Below are 22,139 nucleotides of genomic sequence, written 5' to 3'. Positions count from 1 at the left end.
GAGGGAGCCCTCTCCAGGCGTGTGTTTGACCGACGCGCATCTTGAGTGGATTCGGGGTCTCCTCTGAACTCAAGGGAGATCCTGCCTACGTCGCGAGTAGAGTCCTCTGGTGAGGGAACGCCAAGCTTGCCGGCTCCAGGCCCGTAACCAGGGGCAGCCATGCCGTAAGCAGCCCGGGCCGCTGAAGGCCGGCAGAACTTCCCGAGCCACGGGCGGAAATGGGGTGGTTCGGTTGGACTCAGAGTGACAGCCTAGTAGTAGAAAACCGTAGGCCAAGACCTTGGGGCCGTATGTAGTAGATGGGGGATTTCAGGTGTGGGCCTGGCCTTGGTTAGGAGAAAAGGAGCGACCTGTTGCTCTCTCTGAAGGGACTCTGGCTGGCAAGGCCTGTGCTCAGAGAGAATCCGATGGCTTGGCTAAGTCTTTGGACTTAGCGACAGAACCATCACTGAAGAGCTATTTCCTCTTAAGCATTAAAAACTATGCATCTTGTTAAGCTCTTCCTACGCGTGGGCATTGTTCTGACGGCTTTACATGTCACGTTTTACTTAATATGCACAATCTAATGAGACAGATACAACTGTTACCCCAATTTACATGTAAGGAAACTGAGACTTAGAGGTAAAGTAACTTACCCAAGGTCACACAGTCAGTGGCTAAACCAGGGTGATCCCTCCAGAGCCCTAGTGTATATAGCTGCAGTTCTTTATGGCTTGGCCACCTAGTGGTTGGGCTGGAAAGGGGGGAAGAAAGCTTTTAACCCTAGGCAAAGTTGTAAAGGTGTTCTTTTGTGCTAGTGGGCCCGCTTTGAAATCTTTAGTCTGAATGAAACTGAAAAACTCCACAGTGAATTGCTCACCCCAACTATTGTGTGTGGAGGGGAGAGCTAAATGAGATTCTGGGTTTGAGTTTTGTAAGAACCGTGATCCTGAGGAACCATAAATTATTCCCTTGAGTTGCAAGGCAATGGCTTTAGAATCAGATCTGGTATTATAATCCTGCCTGCCACTTTCTGGCTTTCTCGTCCAGAGAAATCATGTAAATATCAAATGCAGTAGAAAGCATCTAGCACAGTGCACAATAAATGTTATTTTCCTTTCCGATTCTTCCTTTTCCACATCTGTAGAAGAAGGGGAAAGGGAGTGTTATCAAGATGTTTTGAGGACTAAGATAACAGTGTTTAGAACCTAGTAAGGGCTCCACTGGCATCAGAACAGATTCTTTTCTACCTTCCTTCTAGCATTCCTTTCCCTTAAGCACTCCGGTTTCCAGAATCTACTGTCAAGCCTGATGGGCTTATCTTTGTAACTGCAGCTTTATGTATCAATGGAAAATTTAGGGGACTTTTATGTTACAGATTTTCTGTTGGCTTTCAATTTTAGAAACACTGGTGTCTCAAAGGGAAGGAGCTATTGTTAAGTTTATTAAGCTCAGTGGAATAAGTTTATAGATTGGGAAACTCCCTCAGAGAAGATAACACAGCTAGTAAGTAGCAGAGCCAGAAGTGAGATCCTTACCCATTTTCCTATACAAAACCTTTTAGAAGAGTTAAGGTGTGAAGTAAAATTAGTCCCTTTCTGGTAGACTTTGAAATGAAAGTTCTTATTATATGGAGCAAAAAAGCCTGAGCAGGGTCCTGAAGGGGATTATTAGTCTAGGGTCAGGTGGCCTCCCTTTTTCTCTCCAACTCCATTTTAGGTACCTCTTCCCTGTCCCATTTGGTCTTTCTGAATGTCCAGCTATTGGTGTTCGTGTTTTTTGGTTGATCCTTATACATACGGTGTGAGTGAAACTGAGGATACATTTAATCCTAACATGGAATCCAAGGTAGTTTGGGTTATCCCCATTCATAAATGAGTAAACTGAGGCTTTGAGAAGATTAGGTGACTCATCCAAGGCTGGTGATCTAGGCCCTTTGTGTTCTGGGGATACTAACACAGCCCTCACCACACCTCCATGAATCTAGAACCTGCTGTATTTCACTGCCTCTCAGGTGTGCTCTACTCAAGCCCTACTATATCCTATACTGTTTGTCCTGTGCCAAAGTTCATTAGCTTTAACAGACTTTTGTAGTGATTTCACTGCCATTAGAAGCCTGTGGGGGTGATCCTTGCAGCTCTAGAAGTTACTTATTCTGACCCTCCCTAGCAGAGACCACAGTCCCTTAAAAACTAAGCTTTGGCAGACGCCCGGTAGTTTTATCACCCATTCCTGCCATCTTGCTAACCAGGAATCTGGCAAGCCCCTCCCCAGCCCCAAGGATAGGACTTGATTAAATAAACTATTAACCAGTCATTGTAATTCTATCTCCCTAGGCAGTGATTGATTTAGGCTTGGGTATGTGTTGCAGCTCTGGCTAATTAGACAAGAAGGGAAGCCTGGGGGACTTCTGGCAAAGACTTCCTTATTTAAAAGAGATTTGCCAGGTTTTATTTTACTATTTTTTTTTTTTTTTTGCCAGCTTCTTCTGTTTTAACTTGGGTATCACCAAAGTATGAGAGCCTCAAAAAAAAAGAAGAGAGAGAGATGGGCAAGCTGTAATAATAGCCAGCACTTAAATAGAACTTGCTATGTGCTAGGCACTAAGTACTATAATATTAACTCCTTTACTTCTCAGATTCTCATCTTGTAGTTGAGGAAACTGAAGCATAGAGAAGTTCAGTAACTTGTGAAAGGTCAGAGCTAGTAAATAGAACCACTTACTCAGGTAGTATGGTTCTCACCAACATAATGGGCTATTGAGGGCTGTGTTCTGCCTCTGGAAAGGAAAGAGCCCTTTTCTGACTCTAAAATTGGCATTAGTAATGCTGGGGTCATGAGGCAGAATTTATAAGTAAGAGCAGTCAGCTCTAAGGGTGAGAGTAGAGAAGATGGGAAGAATCTGTTGTTTTCTTGATGTTTTTGAGCGACTGAGTTAGGCAACTTTGGAACTGTCTTACCTCTTGATTTAACTAGGATACTTAAGGCCACTCTAGTTTGGTTTTTGGCTGCAAGTAACAAAACCTTTCTAACTGAGAACACTTCTTGGTCAAGAAGTAACTTAGCCCATCTCTTATATTCCCTCCAACCCGGGTTGCCCACCACCCGTGCATAACAGCTACTTGCAGAGTAGGCACCTAATCGTCAGTCACCACCTCTGTGTCCCCCAAGCATCAAACTTACTCCCCTTTCCTGGCCAACTTTTCCTGCATTTCTGTAAATGGTAGAACCATTGGTCCAGGCACTGGGGCATCTATCCATCTTTGGTTCCTCACTCTTTTCTTCCCTTTCTGTATTGGCAATTGTTGAAGACTCTGATCATGTTACTTCTAAATTGCTTTGTGTAGGTTCTTCTCACAGCAGAGACCCACAAAGAGTATTAATTCTGTGCTCTTTAACCTTACCGAATCTCAGGCTCCTCAAACTGAAAATGTGGATGGGGTGCCTGGGTGGCACAGTTGGTTGGACATCCGACTCTTGATTTCAGCTCAGGTCATGATCTTGAGGTCGTCGGATCAAGCCCCACATCAGGCTCCACGCTGAGTTTAAGACTTCTCCCTCTGCCACACCGCCCTGCACACAGGTGCTCATGATTTCTCTCAAATGATAAATAAAAAGTGAAAATATGGGTAACACTGTTTATTAATACTAATGAAGATTCAGTGAAGTACTAGATACCAAAAAATATAAATTGTAAAGGTATTTTAGAAGCCCTCCAGATCTCTTCTATAGCTTCCTGTACCACTGCTGTAATTCTTGCTGTAGCAATGTTGCTAAAACACCCATTTGATCTTACCACTCTACTCCTTAGTTTAGGAAACTTCAGGGATTTAATATCTACAGGGTAAAATCATGACCCATACAGTATGGTATTCAAGGCCTTCCTAATGATTTTACTAATCTTACTGTATTTAGAGGTTTATCTACATAGCCTGCATTCCACTCAGACTACCTCCTTTGTATGTTAGCATTACTGGTGAGAAAGAAACAGTCCCTTCCCCACCCATCTTTTTCTGTGGAAATCTTGCCTGATTTTCAAGGTCTGATTTAAATGCTACCTCCTTCATGAACTCTCAAATACTTTATGCCTTCTAAACTAGAAGTGAGCTCTCTGAATTCTGTAGCACTTTGTTCTTGCCTTTCATATAGCCCATTTTATATTTTTTCTTGTGTTAACAGTTACTTAATCTGTAATATAGGGGCACCTGGGTTGCTCAGTAGGTTAATGGTGTGCCTTCGGCTCAGGTCATGATCCCGGAGTCCCAGGATCAAGCTCGCTCCACATCGGGTTCCCCGCTGAGCAGGTAGTTGGCCTCTCCCTCTGACCCTCTCCCCTCTCATGTTCTCTCACTCTCTCTCAAATAAATAAATAAATAAATAAAATCTTTAAAAAAATCTGTAATATAATTCGTTCTTCATCTCCACAGCCTTATAGTTCTCATCTCTAAAATAGGGATAATATCTACCTCAAAGGAGTGTTAGGAGGGTTCAGTGAGCAAATGCGTGTAAACCATTTTAGCATGGTGTTTATTATCACGTAGTAAATACTTAACAGTAATTGCTTTTAGTCACTTAGTGAATAAATAAAGGACTTACTATGTTTCAGGCCCAATGCTAAAAATAGATTAAATAGATTGTTATTTATTCTGTTAATCTATTAATAGATTAAATAGTTTGTCTTTGAGGGGAAGGCAGTAACATATTATGAAAATTTGTCAGAAGTACACTTTTAGGTGCTGGGCAGGCAATGGTTATTCTTCAGTTTTAGCAAATGTTTATTGAATACTTAGTATGTGCAGGGACTGTTCTGCTCTAGGCCCTGGAAATACAGTGGTGAACAAAACAGACAAAAATCTGTCTGGTGAAATTTCAGAGTTTAAATTCTAATGGGTAATCAACCATATGGAGACTGGAAGGCCAGCTACAGAGCTTGATGGGGTCTATGCAGCTCTAGCCAATTGATGCCATGGGGGACTGGAGGTCTAGCATTGCCTAATTTTCCATTCCTTTCCACAGTCCCTGTCCCCTTGAAGTTGGAAATCCATATTTTCATGATATTATTGGATTAAACGTTTATAAATATTACAAGTTAACTCTTAAAATCTAAAAGCCTTAGGGCACCTTAGTGGCTCGGTAGATTAAGCCTCCGACTCCATCTCAGCTCGGGTCTCAATCTCATCGTCCTGAGTTAAGGCCCTGTATTGGGCTCTATGCTGGGCATGGAGCCAACTTAAAAATTCTAAAAACCTTAAGCTAACCAAGTATTTGGATATTTGAAGCCGAATATAGCCCAAGACCTGCCTGTCTTGTAAAATATTAGAAAATAATATTCTATGTATTTTATAAAATATTTCTTCTTAGTTTATGTATAAAAAAACATTTATTTTATTTTATTTTTTTAAAGATTTTATTTATTTATTTGAGAGAGAGAGAATGAGAGATAGAGAGCACGAGAAGGAAGAGGGTCAGAGGGAGAAGCAGACTTCCCGCTGAGCAGGGAGCCCAATGTGGGACTCGATCCCGGGACTCCAGGATCATGACCTGAGCCGAAGGCAGTCGCTCAACCAACTGAGCCACCCAGGCGCCCAGAAAAAAACATTTTAAAAGGATGAAGATGGGCTCCTGGGTGGCAGTGATGGGTTAGACGTCTGACTCTTGGTTTTGGCTCAGATTATGATCTCAGGGTTATGAGATCGAGCCCCACATCAGACTGCTGAGCATGGAGTTGACTTGGGATTCTCCCTCTGCCCCTCCGCATGTGTGCTCGCACACGCACGCTCTCTCTCAAAATAAATCTTTTAAAAAGAGGATGACGACAGACATTTTTAAAGTCTTGCGGATCATGATAGCATTATGTATTTAGTAGGTATTCTTAAGACTTTATATTTATTTATTTGTCAGAGAGAGCACAAGCAGGGGGAGTGGCAGGCAGAGGGAGAGGGAGAAGCAGGCTCCCTGCTCCTGATACGGAACTCGATCCCAAGACCTGGGATCATGACCTGAACCGAAGGCAGACTCTTAACCAACTGAGCCACCCAGGCGTCCCAGTAGATATTCTTTTTAAGCATAATATATTTTTGGAGTAAGGTGCACAAGAGAGGGGCACCTTCTGAGTAACGAGCTTGCTTCTCCCTTTCCCTGTGCATGCTACACCCCCCTCCCTCTTGTGCCTTCTCTCTCTCTCGCTGTCAAATAAATAAACTCTTTGAAAAAAAAACAACTAAGTAGGGGCGCCTGGGTGGCTCAGTCGGTTAAGCGTCTGCCTTCGGCTCAGGTCATGATCCCAGGGTCCAGGGATCAAGCCCCGCATCGGGCTCCCTGCTCAGCGGGGAGCCTGCTTCTCCCTCTGCCTCTGCCTGCCTGCCTGCCTACTTGTGCTCTCTCTCTCTCTCTCTCTCTCTGTCAAATAAATAAATAAAATCTTAAAAAAAAAAACAAAAAAAAACAACTAAGTAGCTTGTAAATCCACTTAACTAGGCACCCAAACAAACTACATTATGAGGCAGTATCTTATTTTTTATTTTTATTTTTTTAAAGACTTTATTTATTTGAGAGAGAGAATGAGATAGAGAGAGCATGAGAGGGGGGAGGGTCCGAGGGAGAAGCAGACTCACTGCTGAGCAGGGAGCCCGATGCGGGACTCGATCCTGGAACTCCAGGATCATGACCTGAGCTGAAGGCAGTCGCTTAACCAACTGAGCCACCCAGGCGCCCGAGGCAGTATCTTAAATGTGAGTGAACAAGTATCCTCACCTTGGTATAACTTCCAGTCTCCCCTCAGGAAAATTTGGCCATGTGAACAACAGATAAGCATTGCCACATTGCCAGTATTAATAAGCTTATATGTATATATACACCTACGACAAAGGTAAGCCTTCCTAATACATATATTAGTATATTAGCATATATACGTATGTTTTTCTTCCTACCTCCTAGTTAATCTTGTGTCCCACACTTGGGAGACCAGTGAAAAATGGTAAATATTTGGAGGCAGTCCAGAATGCTGTGGACACATATAGTAAGGGGGTCCACCCTCGCCCAGGGGAATCAGGGAAGGCCTTTTAAGCTTAGTGAGATCTGACCTAGGGTAAAGAATTGTCAGTGGCAGGGTGGGAGTGATTATTTCAGAAGCAAAAGATTGGTAGACTAAAGGGATTGGTAGCATGGGGGGAATGATATTTGGACTTTATCCTGATGATAGTGAAATGCCATTTTAATCTTAGAAGTGATATGATCAAATTTATTTATTTATATGACTTGGACAGCTATAGGAGGATGAATTAGGCTGCAGGAAGATTCCAACCAGGAGGTTCTTTAAGTGGTTGGTTCTTTTTTTTTTTTTTTAAGATTTTTTATTTATTTGGACAGAGAGAGAGGGAACACAAGCTAGGGAAGTGGGGGAGGGAGAAGCAGGCTTCTCGCAGAGCAGGGAGCCTGACACGGGGCTCGATCCCAGGACCCTGGGATCATGACCTGAGCCGAAGGCAGTCGCTTAACCAACTGAGTCACCCAGGCGTCCCATGCACAGGCCACTTCTTGTATGACTTTGAGACCTAGTGGTCAGTCAAGAGAAAGTCCCCCAGTTGTGGCCATCTGTTTACCATAACTTTGAGTACAGATCTTACATACCTCTTGTCTGCTTTCCATGAAATCAGTGTCAGTACCGCTCATGTGATACTCAAGAAAACCCATTGAGAGAAATTAAATATTGAGAAATAAGACTTTATTGATAATGTTGAGCTTTGGAGCACCACATACCATTGTAATATCTAAGTCACCCCACTCCCCACAAACCAGGTTTACCCTTCTGGGTGCAGTATTTCCCCCATTGAGAATGCATGCCTTTAAAAGAAACCATTTATGCCAGATATTTCAGAATTGTAATCGTTTAGATTGTAGAAAGGCCTTATAGTGTATAAAGTTTCGGAATTTCAAATTAGGGATTGTGGATTGTGAATTAAAAGAAATGTATAAGGAGCAGGTTTATGGAAAAGGTGACAACTTAAAAAAATTTTAACATGCTTTTTAAAAAGATGTTTCTGTCAGGTGTCTGACTTTTGATCTCAGCTCAGGTCTTGAGTTCAAGTCCTGCATTGGGCTCCACGCTGGGCAGGGAGCCTACTTTAAAAAAAAAAGATGTTTCTGGGATATCGGTGGAAGGAACCCCTTGGGTATTAAGTGTGGACTGCAGGTGCAGATTTGAAAGTTACCACCATCTTCCAAAGAAGCAATAATTGTCTAATGAGACATGATTGGAATTGCTTTGGGGTGATGTAAATGGTAGAGAATAGTCGTCCCCCCCCCTTTTTAAAGATCTGAGAGAGAGAGAGAGAGACTGGGGGGAGTGGCAGAGGGAGAGAATCTTCAAGCAGACTCCTCACTGTGTGGGGAGCCAACACAGAGCCTGATCTCATGACCCATGAGATCACTACCTGAGCAGAAACCAATAGTTGGATGCTCAACTGACTGAGCCACCCAGGCACCCCAAGAATAGGCCCTTCTTTAAAATGCTGGCTCATTGGTTCTTACAGCCTAGCTTTGGAGGGAGTGAAGATGGACTAGAAGGGTAAAGATCGAGAGAAAGAAGCTACAGTGTTAGGAGAAAAGGAAAAACCACCTATGATAGCAAGAAAATATAGCTGTCCTCTTTGACCCTAACTTCCTAGAAATTGCCCTTATGGGGAATTGAGGCCTTTCAGAGTAGGAGCTGAGAAGAAAAAGAAAATATCATTGATTCAGCACCGAAGCCCTAGACACCATCCTATTACTTCATCAGCCCTACAGGACTATAAAGTTTATTATGCTCATTTTATAGATAATGGATGTAGGGACTCAAAGGTAGTGGTTCTGCCATTGGGATTGGAGCCCAATCCACCTGCCTTCCAAATTGGTGCTCTTTCTCACTCCATCATTTTGGAAGGAGTTGACAGGATTTGAGGGGACAACACTGGATGTCTGTCCACAGCATGCCTTCTGAGGGCAGAAAGGATTCCCTTTGTGTGGCCTCTGTCTGGTGCTCCTCCCCCATATTGTCTTGGGCCCTTTGTATATGGGGCCTCAGAATACTGCCTCCCAAAATTGGCTGCTTCTTTTTGGATTAATATATACGGGTTAGAGAAATCTCTGCATTTAATTTGTCAGAAGGGCTCTTGGAAAAGCCCTTTCTCGGATTACTTAAAAGTTAAAACAAAGAGCTAATCAGAGAGATTTCTGTAATTCAACCTACAGACACTGACAATGGAGAACCCTCCTTGTTAAGGACTAGGGATGGAGCAGCGTAGTGCTGCAGAATAGAGGCCAACTGGCCAGCAGTTCTTTTGTATATATATATCAGGGACATTTTGCTCTAGACCTTTGTTTTTATACCTAACCAAACTGTTATTGTTCCTCAAACCAACCTTGGGCTTTCTAATCTCCTCATCTTTGCTCCTGGTGAACTGTTGTCCCTCCCCACCTCTATTATCTTCAGAAATATTAACCATCTAGTGGGGCACCTAGGTGGCTCAGTTGGTTAATGGTCTGCCTTCGCCTCAGGTCATGATCTCAGGGTCCTGGGCTCCTTGCCCTGTGGGAAACTGCTCCCCCCCCCACCCCGCTCGTGCTTGTACACTCTTGCTCTTTCTCTCTAGTGTGCTCTCTCCCAAATAAATAGATAAAATCTTTAAAAAAGAGAGAGAAATATTAACCATCTAGCCTCTAAAGACCCCTGTGGAGCTTATACTTAGGACAGATAGTTCTCACTCCCACCTTCTGAACTCATTGAACATTTAGATTCATTGTCTTTTATATTCTTGATGCTATGAGACTAAAGTAAGTTGTAAAACTTCCTAAAGGCAGAAACCTTTACACAGTGCCTGGCACACACGTTTTTTAAAATGAATAATAAATCACTTGTCTATTTGAGTCAGTTTGGAGATGATTATTTGGAAAATATATATATACATACGTATATATTTTCAGATTTTATTTATTTCAGGTTCAATTAATTAACATTTAATGTATTATTGGTTTCAGAGGCAGAGTTCAGTGATTCATCAGTCTTGATAAAATTTTATTTATTTGACAGAGAGCACAAGCCAAGGGAGCAGCAGAGGGAGAGGGAGAAGCAGGCTCCCTGCTGAGCAGGGAGCCCAGTTTGGAGCTAGAGCCCAATGTGGGGCTTGACCCTGGGATCATGACCCAAGTCGAAGGCAGACGCTTAACCGACTGAGCCACCCAGGCGCCCCAAGATTTTATTTTAAGTAAACTCTACACCTAATGTGGCATTCGAACTTACAACCCCAAGATCAAGAGTTGCACACTTTTACCGACTGAACCAGCCAGGTGCTCCTATTTTCTTGATTCCTTGAATGGTGTGAGTGCTCGGAAGATGTTCAGTGAATATTTTGGGGCTGGCTAATTGGAAGTTGAGCTCCTCGTCTACTTTATTTTTTTAATTTTTTTTTAAAGATTTTATTTATTTGTCAGAGCACAGCAGGGGGAACGGCAGGCAGAGGGAGAAGCAGACTCCCCACTGAGCAGGGAGCCCGCTGGGGGACTCAATCCCAGGACCCCGGGATCATGACCTGAGCCAAAGGCAGATGCTTAACTGACTGAGCCACTCAGGCGTCCCGATTGCCCTACTTTAATTCATCTTAGTTCCTTGTAGCACCTGGTGGCAGTGGCAATGGGTTGTCCCTAAGAAGGTGAGAGCTGCCAGATTCTGCACAGTCTACAAAGGATAGTTGGAAATTTTCTGTTGGAGAAATTGGAGTTTGGACTACAGCTATCCTAGTACTGTCCTGTGTTTCTCACTACCCCTTACTTCCGACGCCTAGGTCTGACCATGGCACTTACATATGGACTCAAAGGCCAAAAGGACTAGTAAATCTGTGGGAGAATTAGCATTAGAGAACTGGTCTCTGGAACCATCAGCATCTGACTGATCCAGTACCTCGGTGTGCCATACTTCACTCAGACCTTGAGCTTTGAATACATAGTCATGTATGCAGATACAGTTTTTCCACGTGGTCTTTTAGCCAAACCACCTAGTTTATAGATTCAGCTTTGTTTCCTAGAGTGATCACTGCTCAGCCCAGGCCTGTGAGGATCGGCCAGAATAGCAGTAGCCTTATTATGGCCCCGTTGTGGACTGACCCAGTTGTCCCATAGAAGAGCCTCTCCCATTGTCTTTGTGACTAGCATTTCTGACAGGCTGGCAGATAATACCCTGAGAGCTTCATGCTGTCGTACCTGTTTGATGTACTGTTTTCTTGTTGCAGTATTTCCTGGTCATGAAGCTAGGGGAGAAATTCCAGAAGTTTGAAAAGCTATTACCAAACCTAATCCTAAAGTAGTTTTGTGTATATTCTCATTTATCTTCATTATAACTCTGTGGTATGAGACAGGGTAAGGGTAGGAAAATCAAGATACAGATAAATGACAACCAAGTTTGTACATTTATTAAATAGCAAGGCCAGAAATCAGATTGTCTAGCCTTGTAGTTCCTTTCACCAGTACTACACTGTTTCTAGCATGCCTTTTGGTGATCCATCTAGCACAGCTGCCTTCTTTCAGCCTACCTATTTCTTTCTAATACAAACCCTTGATGAACCCTTGTCCATTTACATAATGTTGAACTTTTTAAAAAGATTATTTTATTTTATTTTTATTTCTTTTTTAAAGATTTTATTTATTTGACAGAGAGAGTGAGAGCAGGAACACAAGCAGGGGGAGTGGGAGAGGGAGAAGCAGGCTTCCTGCCTAGCAAGGAGCCTGATGCAGGGCTGGATCCCAGAACCCTGGGATCATGACCTGAGCCAAAGGCAGACGCTTAATGACTGAGCCACCCAGGCGCCCCTATTTTATTTATTTATTTTTTAAGATAACCATGGGATGAGAAGTTCTTTTTTTTTTTTTTTTTTAAGATTGTATTTATTTATTTGACACAGAGAGACACGGCGAGGGAGGGAACACAGGCAGGGGGAGTGGGAGAGGGAGAAGCAGGCCTCCTGCTGAGCAGGGAGCCCGATGCGGGGCTTGATACCAGGACCCTGGGATCATGACCTGAGCCGAAGGCAGACGCTTAACGATTGAGCCACCCAGGCGCCCCTATATTATTTTATTTTTAAAGATTTTATTTATTTATTAGAGTATGAGCGGGGGAGGGGCTCCAGAGGGAGAAGGAGAGTAGCTGACTCCCCAGTGAGCCTGGAGCCCAACGCCAGGCTCAGTCTCACGACCCGAGATCATGACCTGAGCTGAAATCAAGAGACAGATGCTTAACTGAGCCACCCAGGCACCCCCATAATGTTGACCTTTTTAAAAACATTTTCAAGCCCTACACCAGACTTAAATGACATTTATCTCAGCTCATCATATTTCCCTCAACTTGATATCATCAGTGTAACTGCTGCCACTGCCAGTGACTCCCTTCCACACAAACACACGCATGTGGGTTGGGGCACTTCTAAAACAAGGATGATTAACTCAAATGGTTGTTTTTGCTTTTCCTTTGAAGTGGCAAACAGCCTTCAGATGATTGCCTAACCACTTGCCAGTCCCTACATTTTTCTACTTCTGTTCCTATCAGTGTTGTCATCTAATATTTGTATTCCCCATTCCTGGCAAGAACTGGATCATACCTCATTTGAGGGATTGACTCAGGCAATGGGTAGGGTAGTAGAAGGAACATTGACACTCCTTCCAGAAAATAACAAGGGAGTCCCTTTGTGGCTAGTAGGCTGTTTTAAAGTATATGTAATGGAGAGAGCATTGGCTTTTAGAAAACCTGGATTAGACCCATTTAATTAGCTGGGTCCTTCTGCAAGTTATGCCTTGGTCTCCCTACCACTAAAAGGGGGGTTTTATATGAGTTTAGCCTTAAAAGCTAAGCAGATTATTACTAAATTATTACCATTCAAATTTGAATTTTCCCTGGGAATATCCCCTCAGAGGTTAGACATTGATTTTGGGATATTTCAAAGATCTTTCAAAAGGGTATCTTGGCTTTTACTCTAGATTTAGATAAAACTTTTTGACTAGAGACTTTGGCTAGAGACTTCGGAAAGCATTCTGGGCTGAACTCAGAAGACTGCTTCACACCTAGCAGTGAGGACACAGATCTGTGATTTTCTTGGCAGGGGCATCATGATCCTTGCTGGCGTTGGGGCCTGACAGAGGTCTCCTAGCAAGACAGAGAACTAAGAAACTTGATATAGGAAAGGAACTTGTTGTATACTGCAGCAGTTTATTGGTTTAATAGACTGGTTTAATCATAAAAACCATTAAGTTTGAAGGCATCGCAATTAAAGATAGATTCATTAAGAAAGGACTTATGTGGATCACTGGTTTGTCTTTATTCTCATGTGTTAGGTATTATATATAATGCCTAAAAAGAATAGGTATCCATTTACAAAAGAACGAAGTTGGATACTCACCCCCTCCCCCACCTTATACAAAATTAACTCAGTGGATCAAAGACAAATGTAAAGGGCTAAAACTATAAAACTCTTTTAAGAAAACAGGAGTAGGGGCGCCTGGGTGGCTCATTTGTTAAACGTCTGCCTTCAGCTCAGGTCGTGATCCCAGAGTGCTGGGATCGAGCCCCGCATCAGGCTCCCTGCTCAGCAGGAAGTCTGCTTCTCCCTCTCCCACTCCCCCTGCCTGTGTTCCCTCTCTCTTTATATCTCTGTCAAATAAATAACTAAGTAAGTAAATAAATAAATAAGAAAACCGTAGATCTTAATGACCTTGGATCAGACAGTAGTTTCTTAGATACAACATCAGCACAAGCAACCAAACAGGAAAAAGATAAAATGGACTTAGTCAAAATTTAAAACTTTTGTCCTTCGAAAGGCACCATCACAGGGATGCCTGGGTGGCTCAGTTGGTTGGGCGTCTAACTCTTTGATTTCAGCTCAGGTCATGATCTCGCGGGCTCCGCTCTCAGTGAGGATTCCTCTCGAAAATCTTTTATTAAAAAAAAAAACAAAACACCATCATGGAAAATGAAAATTATGTAAGTGTTCACTCGTTGCTTTGTTTTGGCTGCCAGGCAGCTAACATGTCAAAATGCACCTCAGTTTTTTTATTTTTCTGTTTTTGTTTTTTTCAGATTTATTTATTTGAGAGAGCACACATCCGGGAACAAGCACGAGTTGGGGGGAGAGGCAGAGGGAGAAATAAACTCCCCACTGAGCAGGGAGCCTGGTAAGGGGCTGGATTCCAGGACCCTGAGATCATGACTTGAGCTAAAGGCAGACACTTAATCAGCTGAGCCACCCAATTGCCACAAAATGCAACTCAGTTTTAAGTTGGTTAAGCGACTGCCTTCGGCTCAGGCCATGATCCTCGAGTCCCGGGATCGAGTCCCACGTCGGGCTCCCTGCTCAGCAGGGAGTCTGCTTCTCCCTCTGACCCTCTTCCCTCTCGTGCTCTCTATCTCTCAAATAAATAAATAAAATCTTTAAAAAAAATAATTGATTCTTATCCTGCTGTCTGTCTGTCTATCTATATCTTTCCCTGTTGTGTCTTTTTTTAAGATTTTATTTATTTGAGGGGCACCTGGGTGCCTCAGTCGTTAAGCATCTGCCTTCGGCTCAGGTCAGAGCCCCACATCGGGCTCCCTGCTCCGCAGGGAAGCCTGCTTCTCCCTCTGCCACTCCCCCTGCTTGTGTTCCCCCTCTTGCTGTGTCTCTCTCTGTCAAATAAATAAATAAAATCTAAAAAAGAAAAGATTTTATTTGAGATTGAGAGAGCGTAAGCGGAAGGGGGGTGAGGAGCAGAGGGAGAGGGACAAGCAGACTCCATGCTGAGCATGGAGTTCAATGTGGGGCTCAATCTCACAACCCTAAGATTATGACCTGAGCCAGAATCAAGAGTCAGATGCTTAACCAGCTGAGCCACCTAGGTGGCCCTCATCTTTCCCTTTCTTCTATACAAATTGGTATATTCCTATACCAGATTTTTGGTTTTATATTTTTATTTTGTTGAATGTGTTGTTAACCACTTTGGATCCTTTGGGAAACTGAAGTTTAAGTTGTTGGAACATTTGAGAGCATGTGTGTGGTGTGCACTGTGCCGTGGATTCTTGCTCTCAAAGATTGAATGGTTTAGATGTGAGAGGTGATGAGTTATAAACTAAAACAGTATCATTGCAGGTTGTCAGTAGGAACCAATTTGGGTAACGAGTCAAAGATAAAGTGGACACTAGTTAAAGTGACAAGGGCAGATAGATTTTAATTGATAATGTTACTATTATAACAGGGAAACGTGCACTGAATTCAACGTCTATTTCTACAGGGTTAACTGGGCATTTTAAAGGGAGGATGGAAGAATAGAGGGGCCAGAGAAAGGGGGCTCAGAAGAGTAAGGGAAGTGAAAAATTACAAAATGTGAGAAAGGGGGATTAGTCCATCTGAAACCCATCTGGGTTTGCTAATTGGTGCTTAGGCTCCCACCCTCCCACAGACTGGGAGGTGGGGGCCCTATTTTCAGGTATTGGTGGAACAAACAGTAAATTCTTTTCGCAGCCCTGAGATTTTCTCAAGTGGGTGCTTTGAGGGGGGACTAGGGTCGTACTAGTGACCCGTTAGAAACTATGTTAGTGTTTTGTTCAATGATTTATAGGCCATGGTTGAGGCCTAGTTGAGAAAAGGCTCAGAGGAAGCTGGGTAGACTGGTTACAGAGAGACTGGCACATGTAAAAATCAGTTTATCAATAGTTGAAATTTGGGGAGGAGGAAGTCTCATGGCTGACTCTACGGCCAGGTGAATGGTAATAGCATTAACCGAATGAGGGAAGATAAGAGAAAAAACTGGTTTAAAGAGAAAGCAAGGGCGCCTGGGTGGCTCAGTTGGTTAAGCGACTGACTTCGGCTCAGGTCATGATCCTGGAGTCCCGGGATCGAGTCCCACATCGGGCTCCCTGCTCAGCAGGGAGTCTGCTGCTCCCTCGGACCCTCCCCCCTTCTCATGCTCTCTCTATCTTATTCTCTCTCTCAAATAAATAAAAAAATAAAAAATAAAAAGACTGTCTTTAAAAAACAAAAAAGAGAGAGAGAAAGCGAGGTAGAGATACAGCCAGTAGGCATATATGGAAATACACTTTCAGACAGGAGGCAGTAACAGGAGGGATCTGGTACTTGACATAAAAGTGGAGGCTTGAGAAGCGGGCTGCTCCGGCTGAGAAGAGGACCGAACGTAGAACTTTGATGCACACTGACAGTGGGAGATGGGCACTGAAGAGAACACAGTGTGAAACCTGAGGAGTTGTAGGAAAGGTAGAAGTGGGAGAAGGTGGTACTGTCAGAATCATGGGTGGAGTTTTAAGAAGGCAAAGGTGATCATCAGTGACAAATTAGAAAGTCAGAATCAAGGCTGTCAAGGTCACTGGATTTAGCAGTCCAAAATGTATTCTGAAGCACTTGTGTCCTGCTTTGCAACTTGTTTTTATTGTTTTCATATCAATTCTGGAGGAACAACCTATGGTTTCTGGGTTTCTAGGAAGAAACCCTTCTAAAATCTGCCTTTGGAAGTTGTGCTCCACTCCAGGCACAGGAAGATTTCTTTGCTGTACACTTCTTCACTTACCGGCAAACACGTACTACGCAGCTGTTACAGGTAGGCCTTGTGTCTGAGGCAGTGTAGGTGTTCAGTAAATATTGAATAAGTACTGGAGATAAAACAAAGGTCTCTGCCACTGCAGAACTTAAAACATCCTACAGAAGAGAATAGACACAGACTGTAAAATAGTGTAACAAAGGAAATAAAACAGGTGTTCTGACAAAAATAGCGTAGCTGACTTTGGGTTAGGATAATGAGGAAAGGGCCTAGCAATTCTAAGAGCTAGGGAAGAGCATTGCGGGCAGAGAGAAAACAGGAAGTGTGAAGACTGCAACCGGAAACAGCCTCCAAATACTGATAGGGCCATTGTGACAGGAGCATATGATGAATGAAGGTACAGTTGACTAAGATGAGATGAATATATAGGCAGGACCTTGAATTGGAAAAAGGATTTTCTACATGGGAGCAGTGGTGTCTCTGGTTTTATTGGGGTGATGAATGGGGGGTGTGGGGGAAGAAAGGAAAAGGTAGGTTGCTTTAGTAGCCAGGTGAGAGAGAGTAGTGACTTGGATGGTGTGGGGGTCAGGAATTGAAAGACATGTAAATACATTCAAGATATATTTGGAGATAAAACTGAGACAGGTTTTGACAACAGATTAGATGAAAGTGGAGAGAGAAGGAGTCAGGGATGGCTTTTACTTGGGTTTTGGGTTGAGTAACTTGTAAATGTTGTTGTTGCTGTTGCTTTTTGGGTGAGGGGAGTTAGTTAGTTTTGGGTATCCAAGTAAAGATTTTGATAGGTAGTTGAATATATGGGTCTGGAGCTCAAGGGAAAAGGCTGAGCTTGGGACATAAATTTCTAAGTTATCACGGGAATGGATGAAATCACCTAGTAAGAGAGTGAAGATAGAAACCAGTGTATAGATGTAGGGAGGAGGAGCCATTAAGAGGCCAGCAAACTGGATGAGGTGGGGAGTGGTGCCAAGACAACAGTGTTTCCGAGAGAGAAGGGATTAGTAATCCTACTGAGGGCTTGGAAGAGGGCAGAAATTTCTCTCCATTAGATAGGGCAACAGGGAGGTTGTTGTGACCTTGATAAAAGCAGTTTTCTGTGGAACAGAAGGAATAGAAGTCAATCTGAAGAGTTAGAAGACTGAACAGAGCACACAGATTCAACAATAATGGTTAATGCCTATTTTTTTTTAAGATTTTATTTATTTATTTGACAGAGACAGAGATAGTGAAAGCAGGAACACAAGCAGCAGGAGTGGGAGAGGGAGAAGCAGGCCTCCCGCCAAGGAGGGAGCCCGATGTGGGACTCGATCCCAGGATCCTGGGATCATGACCTGAGCCGAAGGCAGACGCTTAACAACTGAGTCACCCAGGCGCCCGGTTAATGCCTATTTTTAAAAGTTGGTCATTTTATCATAAAATATGTAATTTTATTACATATTAAGAAGCATCACAACAAAATTAAAGTGAATGGAGACTTAGGGTATGTAGATGACTGTCAAGAGAGATCTGGTTGCCATCTTATCAAATTTATTATCATTTGGGCAGCCCACCATTACATGTCTCCTGTTGTGATAAGCATGAAACACACAGCATCCCCTTAATGTATTATTGCCAAAAACATATTGTGAACCCAGGGCGCCTGGGAGGCTCAGTTAACCCTCTGCCTTCGGCTCAGGTCATGATCCCAGGGTCCTGAGATTGAGCCCCAGTCAGGCTCCCTGCTCGGCGGGGAGCCTGCTTCTCCCTCTCGGTCTGCCCCTCCCCCCCCAACATGCTTGCTTGCACAGATCTCTCTTTCTCAGATAAATAAAAACTTTTTTGAAAAAAAAAATATGGTGAACCTGAATCTACTCTAGCCTTAAGACCTAACTTCGGTTTTATAGGAAATAAAAGAGATGGGCATATAAATTAATGACAGAAAATGAGAATGCAGGGCATTCATTTAAGACAACTGACCTAGTCTCTTCAGAAAGTATCACACGTAAATAAAGGGATCGGGGGAGAGAAGGATAGGGATTTTATAGATTAAAAATGACCAGATGCGGGCGCCTGGGTGGCTCAGTCGGTTGAGCGACTGCCTCCGGCTCGGGTCATGGTCCTGGAGTCCCAGGATCGAGTCCCACATCGGGCTCCCTGCTCAGCGGGGAGTCTGCTTCTCCCTCTGACCCTCTTCCCTCTCGTGCTCTCTATCTCTCATTCTCTGTCTCTCAAATAAATAAAATCTTAAAAAAAAAATGACCAGATGTTAGAATAATCATATTGTTATTTTTAAAAAGTTTTTATTGTTTGAAGCTACATACTGAAATATATATAGATGAGGTGTCAGGAATTTGCTTAAGTGATTCAGGATCTGGGAGTAGATAGAAACATAAATTAATGGCTACTGGTTGATTATTGAATCTGAGTTATTGCATTGAGATTATTCTGTCTACTTTTGTATATATTTGAAATTTTCCATAATAAAATGTTAAAAGACTAATACAGTGGGTGAACCTTGACTGGATTCTGGCTTGGGCTGGGGGCGGGGGGAACCCAACTAGCTATAACAACCATTTTGAAACAAGAAAATTTGAGTATGGACTAGATAATAGATGTTTCGTTAATTTTCTTAGGTTCGAAATTGTGGTTATGGGGGCGCCTGGGTGGCTCAGTCGTTAAGCGTCTGCCTTGGGCTCAGGTCATGATCCCAGGGTCCTGGGATCGCGCCCCGCGTCGCGCTCCCTGCTCCGCGGGAAGCCTGCTTCTCCCTCTCCCACTCCCCCTGCTTGTGTTCCTGCTCTTGCTGTCTCTCTCTGTCAGATAAATAAATAAAATCTTTAAAAAAAAAAAAAAAGAAATTGTGGTTATGTAAGAAGGTCCTTATTAGGAGGCACATACTAAAGTAATAAGGGTGAAGTGCAAGTTGTGACATTTACAACTTTGAAATGTCCAGTTAAAATATATATACGTGTATGTTAAAAATATCCGTACATCTGATGGAGTAAAACAAATATGTCATTGTTAAAAATTGTTGAATCTTGGGGCACCTGGGTGGCTCAGTTGGTTAAATGTCTGACTCTTGATCTCAGTCCAGGTCTTCATCTCAGGGTCATGAGTTAATCCCCATGTTTGTTTTGTTTTGTTTTGTTTTAATTGTTGAATCTTAAAAGAGTTTACAGATGTTTCTTACACTATTTCAATTTTTTAGTGTTTAAGTAATTCATGGGGCACCTGGATGGTTCAGTCAGTTAAGCGTCTGACTCTTGATTTCTGCTCAGTTCATGATCTCAGGGGCATGAGATTGAGCCCTGCATCGGGCTCTGTGCAGAGCGTGGAGTCTGCTTAAGATAATTTCTCTCTCCCTCTCTCTTGTTGCACGTGCTCTCTTGCTCTCTCTAAAAATAAAATAAATTCTTAATAAATAAATAATTCTTAATAAAAAGGGGACAAAAGTTTTTTTGCTCTTCATGAGAACAGAGAAATGGGGCAATAGCTTGGGTAGGGGGGTGAATGAAAAAATACACTCACAAGTGACTGACTGATTCTTAGGATAAAGAACTGCAGGTGGTAGGGGCACCTGGCTGGCTCAGTCGGTGGAGCATGGGACTCTTGATCGCAGGGTTGTGAGTTTGAGCCCCATGTTGGGGGTAGAGATTACTTAAAAATAAATCTTCAAAAAAAAAAAAAGAATTTCAGGTGGTGAGATTCCTGGAACTATTCCTGTGGTGCTGATTTTAGCTAGCAAAGTTGTAAATCAATAATACCAAAACTTTGCCATCAACTTTGTAATTATCTACTAGATAGACCAGCAAGAAGACAGGTAAAATTTAAGCCAGCCTATGATAAGAAACTGAGCCAGGTAAGTTTTGGAAGAGCATCTTTGAAAATGTCCAAATTTACCTCTGTCATTTGTGTTGTGTGCTGTCTTCCCACCCTTCCAGTCTCATCATGGCTGACTTTATCTGTTTTCGAAGAATTTTGATTTAGTTAATTCTGGTTGTATAGGTGTTCACACAGCGTCAGATGTACTTTAAGTTTGTGGTTGGTTGGATTTGTGGTCTAGGGAGAGAAGTCACTGCAAAGAAAAACCTATTACTATGAAAATGAGTTCCTAAAAATCAGATATAGTGGATAGAAGGTGGAACTCATAGGCAGACATCTTGGCAAAGTTTTCAATTGCTCCCTGTTCATATGCACTAATTAGAGAATTGATTGCCAGTAATTCTCAAGTTAAAATGACTGAGTACATAGATCAATATAGATAGAACCTAGTCCAAGGGCAGGAGCCAAATTGAATAGAATTATGTGTGTTGGGGGGATGGAAAGAAGTAATTCTCAGAGGTTGGATGTGAAAGTGGAGGCCTTTAGAATTAGAGATCTAGATCCCAGTCCCAGCTTCACAATTTAATAGCTGAATGATCTTGTGTAAGTCATAACACTTCTGAACCTGGTTCTTTAGCTCTTAATTGCTATTTAGCTACTGTCCCAGGGCTTAAAACAGCTGATTTCACCATAGCCCCTGTCAAATCTTGTTTGGCTGGCACAGTGTTGTAAAAACTGAGTATGAGTGCAATCCCTGATGTAATATTATGACTGTCCTGTTAAAAATCATTCACCTCTTTACCCCTTTTAAGGCATTTGAGTTTGTGTTTAACTGAAATTCTGGGATGTGACCAGATTTGTTTCTTTATCAGTGATGGAATAGCTTCCAACCCAGAATTCTGATGGATTTGCTGTTACCAATAGCTTTCCTTTTCAGGAAATGAGAAGAACCTGGAGTTTGGGACCAAATAGGTCAGGGTTGATATTAGCTTCCTGACTTGTTCACTTACCCTCTGAGTCTTTTTTCTTGTTTGTTAAATGGATTCTCAGGATTGTTGTGAAGATTAGAGATATCAACAAAGAGGTTGGCACTATCGACAAAAAGGTCGGCTCATTATCAAATGTTAGTACCCTTATGGGCTCTATCCTGGTACCTACCCTCTTACCCTTTTCGGTTAACAGGCATATGGCCATAGTGTTTTAACCCAGGAATCTTATGTTGATACATATTTGCTAGAGAATTCCTAGTGAAAGGTATGAGAGGCCAACTGAAAAAAGCCATTTAACCTGTAAGGAATCAGGTTTTTCTTACTTTCTTTAAGAGGCCTTAAATTGGGGAGTAACCATTTTATCTTTTATCTCCTTCCCAGTGCCATTAAGAAACCTTTAATGCATCATTATGAGTTGTAAAGCTTCTAACTTTAGCATATGCCATATAGTCAGTCTGTGTGATTTAAAGCCTTAGCTCATTCTCAGTACCCGGGCAGCTATAATAACATTTCTTTAGAAAGCTTCCCTCTGCCGAGGAGCGCCCACTCAACACCAGGACAAGGGAAATCATTTGAAAAGATGACTCTTCATAGTGTTCCAGGTCCCATCTCCCTTGAAGATTGTCAGGTCATTGCCTAGAAGATAAAGCTAGTTCCCTTATCTCCTAAATATAGCTCCTTTGGGTTCTTCCAGGCAGATGCCTTCAATCAAGTGATTGCTTGGTAGCTTTTTGAAGTACAGACCATGAACATAAAGCTTTCATTTGGAAAGCCCTAGAGCCAGCCGGTGTACAGGACCTGAGCTTGAAG

General features: G+C 42.7%; 1 protein-coding gene across 2 annotated transcripts in view; it reads left to right on the top strand.

Moving 5' to 3' along the window:
* The window catches only part of KPNA6 (karyopherin subunit alpha 6), a 56,758-nt gene that overhangs the window by 442 nt on the left and 34,177 nt on the right, over positions 1-22,139 (top strand). Inside the window, exon 1 of one of the 2 annotated variants that reach the window (XM_028113604.2) lies at positions 16,039-16,581. The exons of the other annotated variant lie outside the window; for it this stretch is intronic. Coding sequence (XP_027969405.1) covers positions 16,446-16,581 — 136 coding nt within the window. The 5' untranslated portion in view covers positions 16,039-16,445. Of the gene's footprint in view, positions 1-16,038; positions 16,582-22,139 lie in introns of those variants that run through there. 2 annotated transcript variants of the gene reach the window in all.

This window comes from Eumetopias jubatus, unplaced genomic scaffold (genome assembly GCF_037043125.1).
Source record: "Eumetopias jubatus isolate StellerSeaLion01/CBP00866 unplaced genomic scaffold, mEumJub1_p1.0 scaffold_4, whole genome shotgun sequence".
Classification (NCBI taxonomy): domain Eukaryota; kingdom Metazoa; phylum Chordata; class Mammalia; order Carnivora; family Otariidae; genus Eumetopias; species Eumetopias jubatus.
The sequence above is the reverse complement of the archived record's forward strand: the minus strand, read 5'-3'. Positions and strand labels throughout refer to the sequence as shown.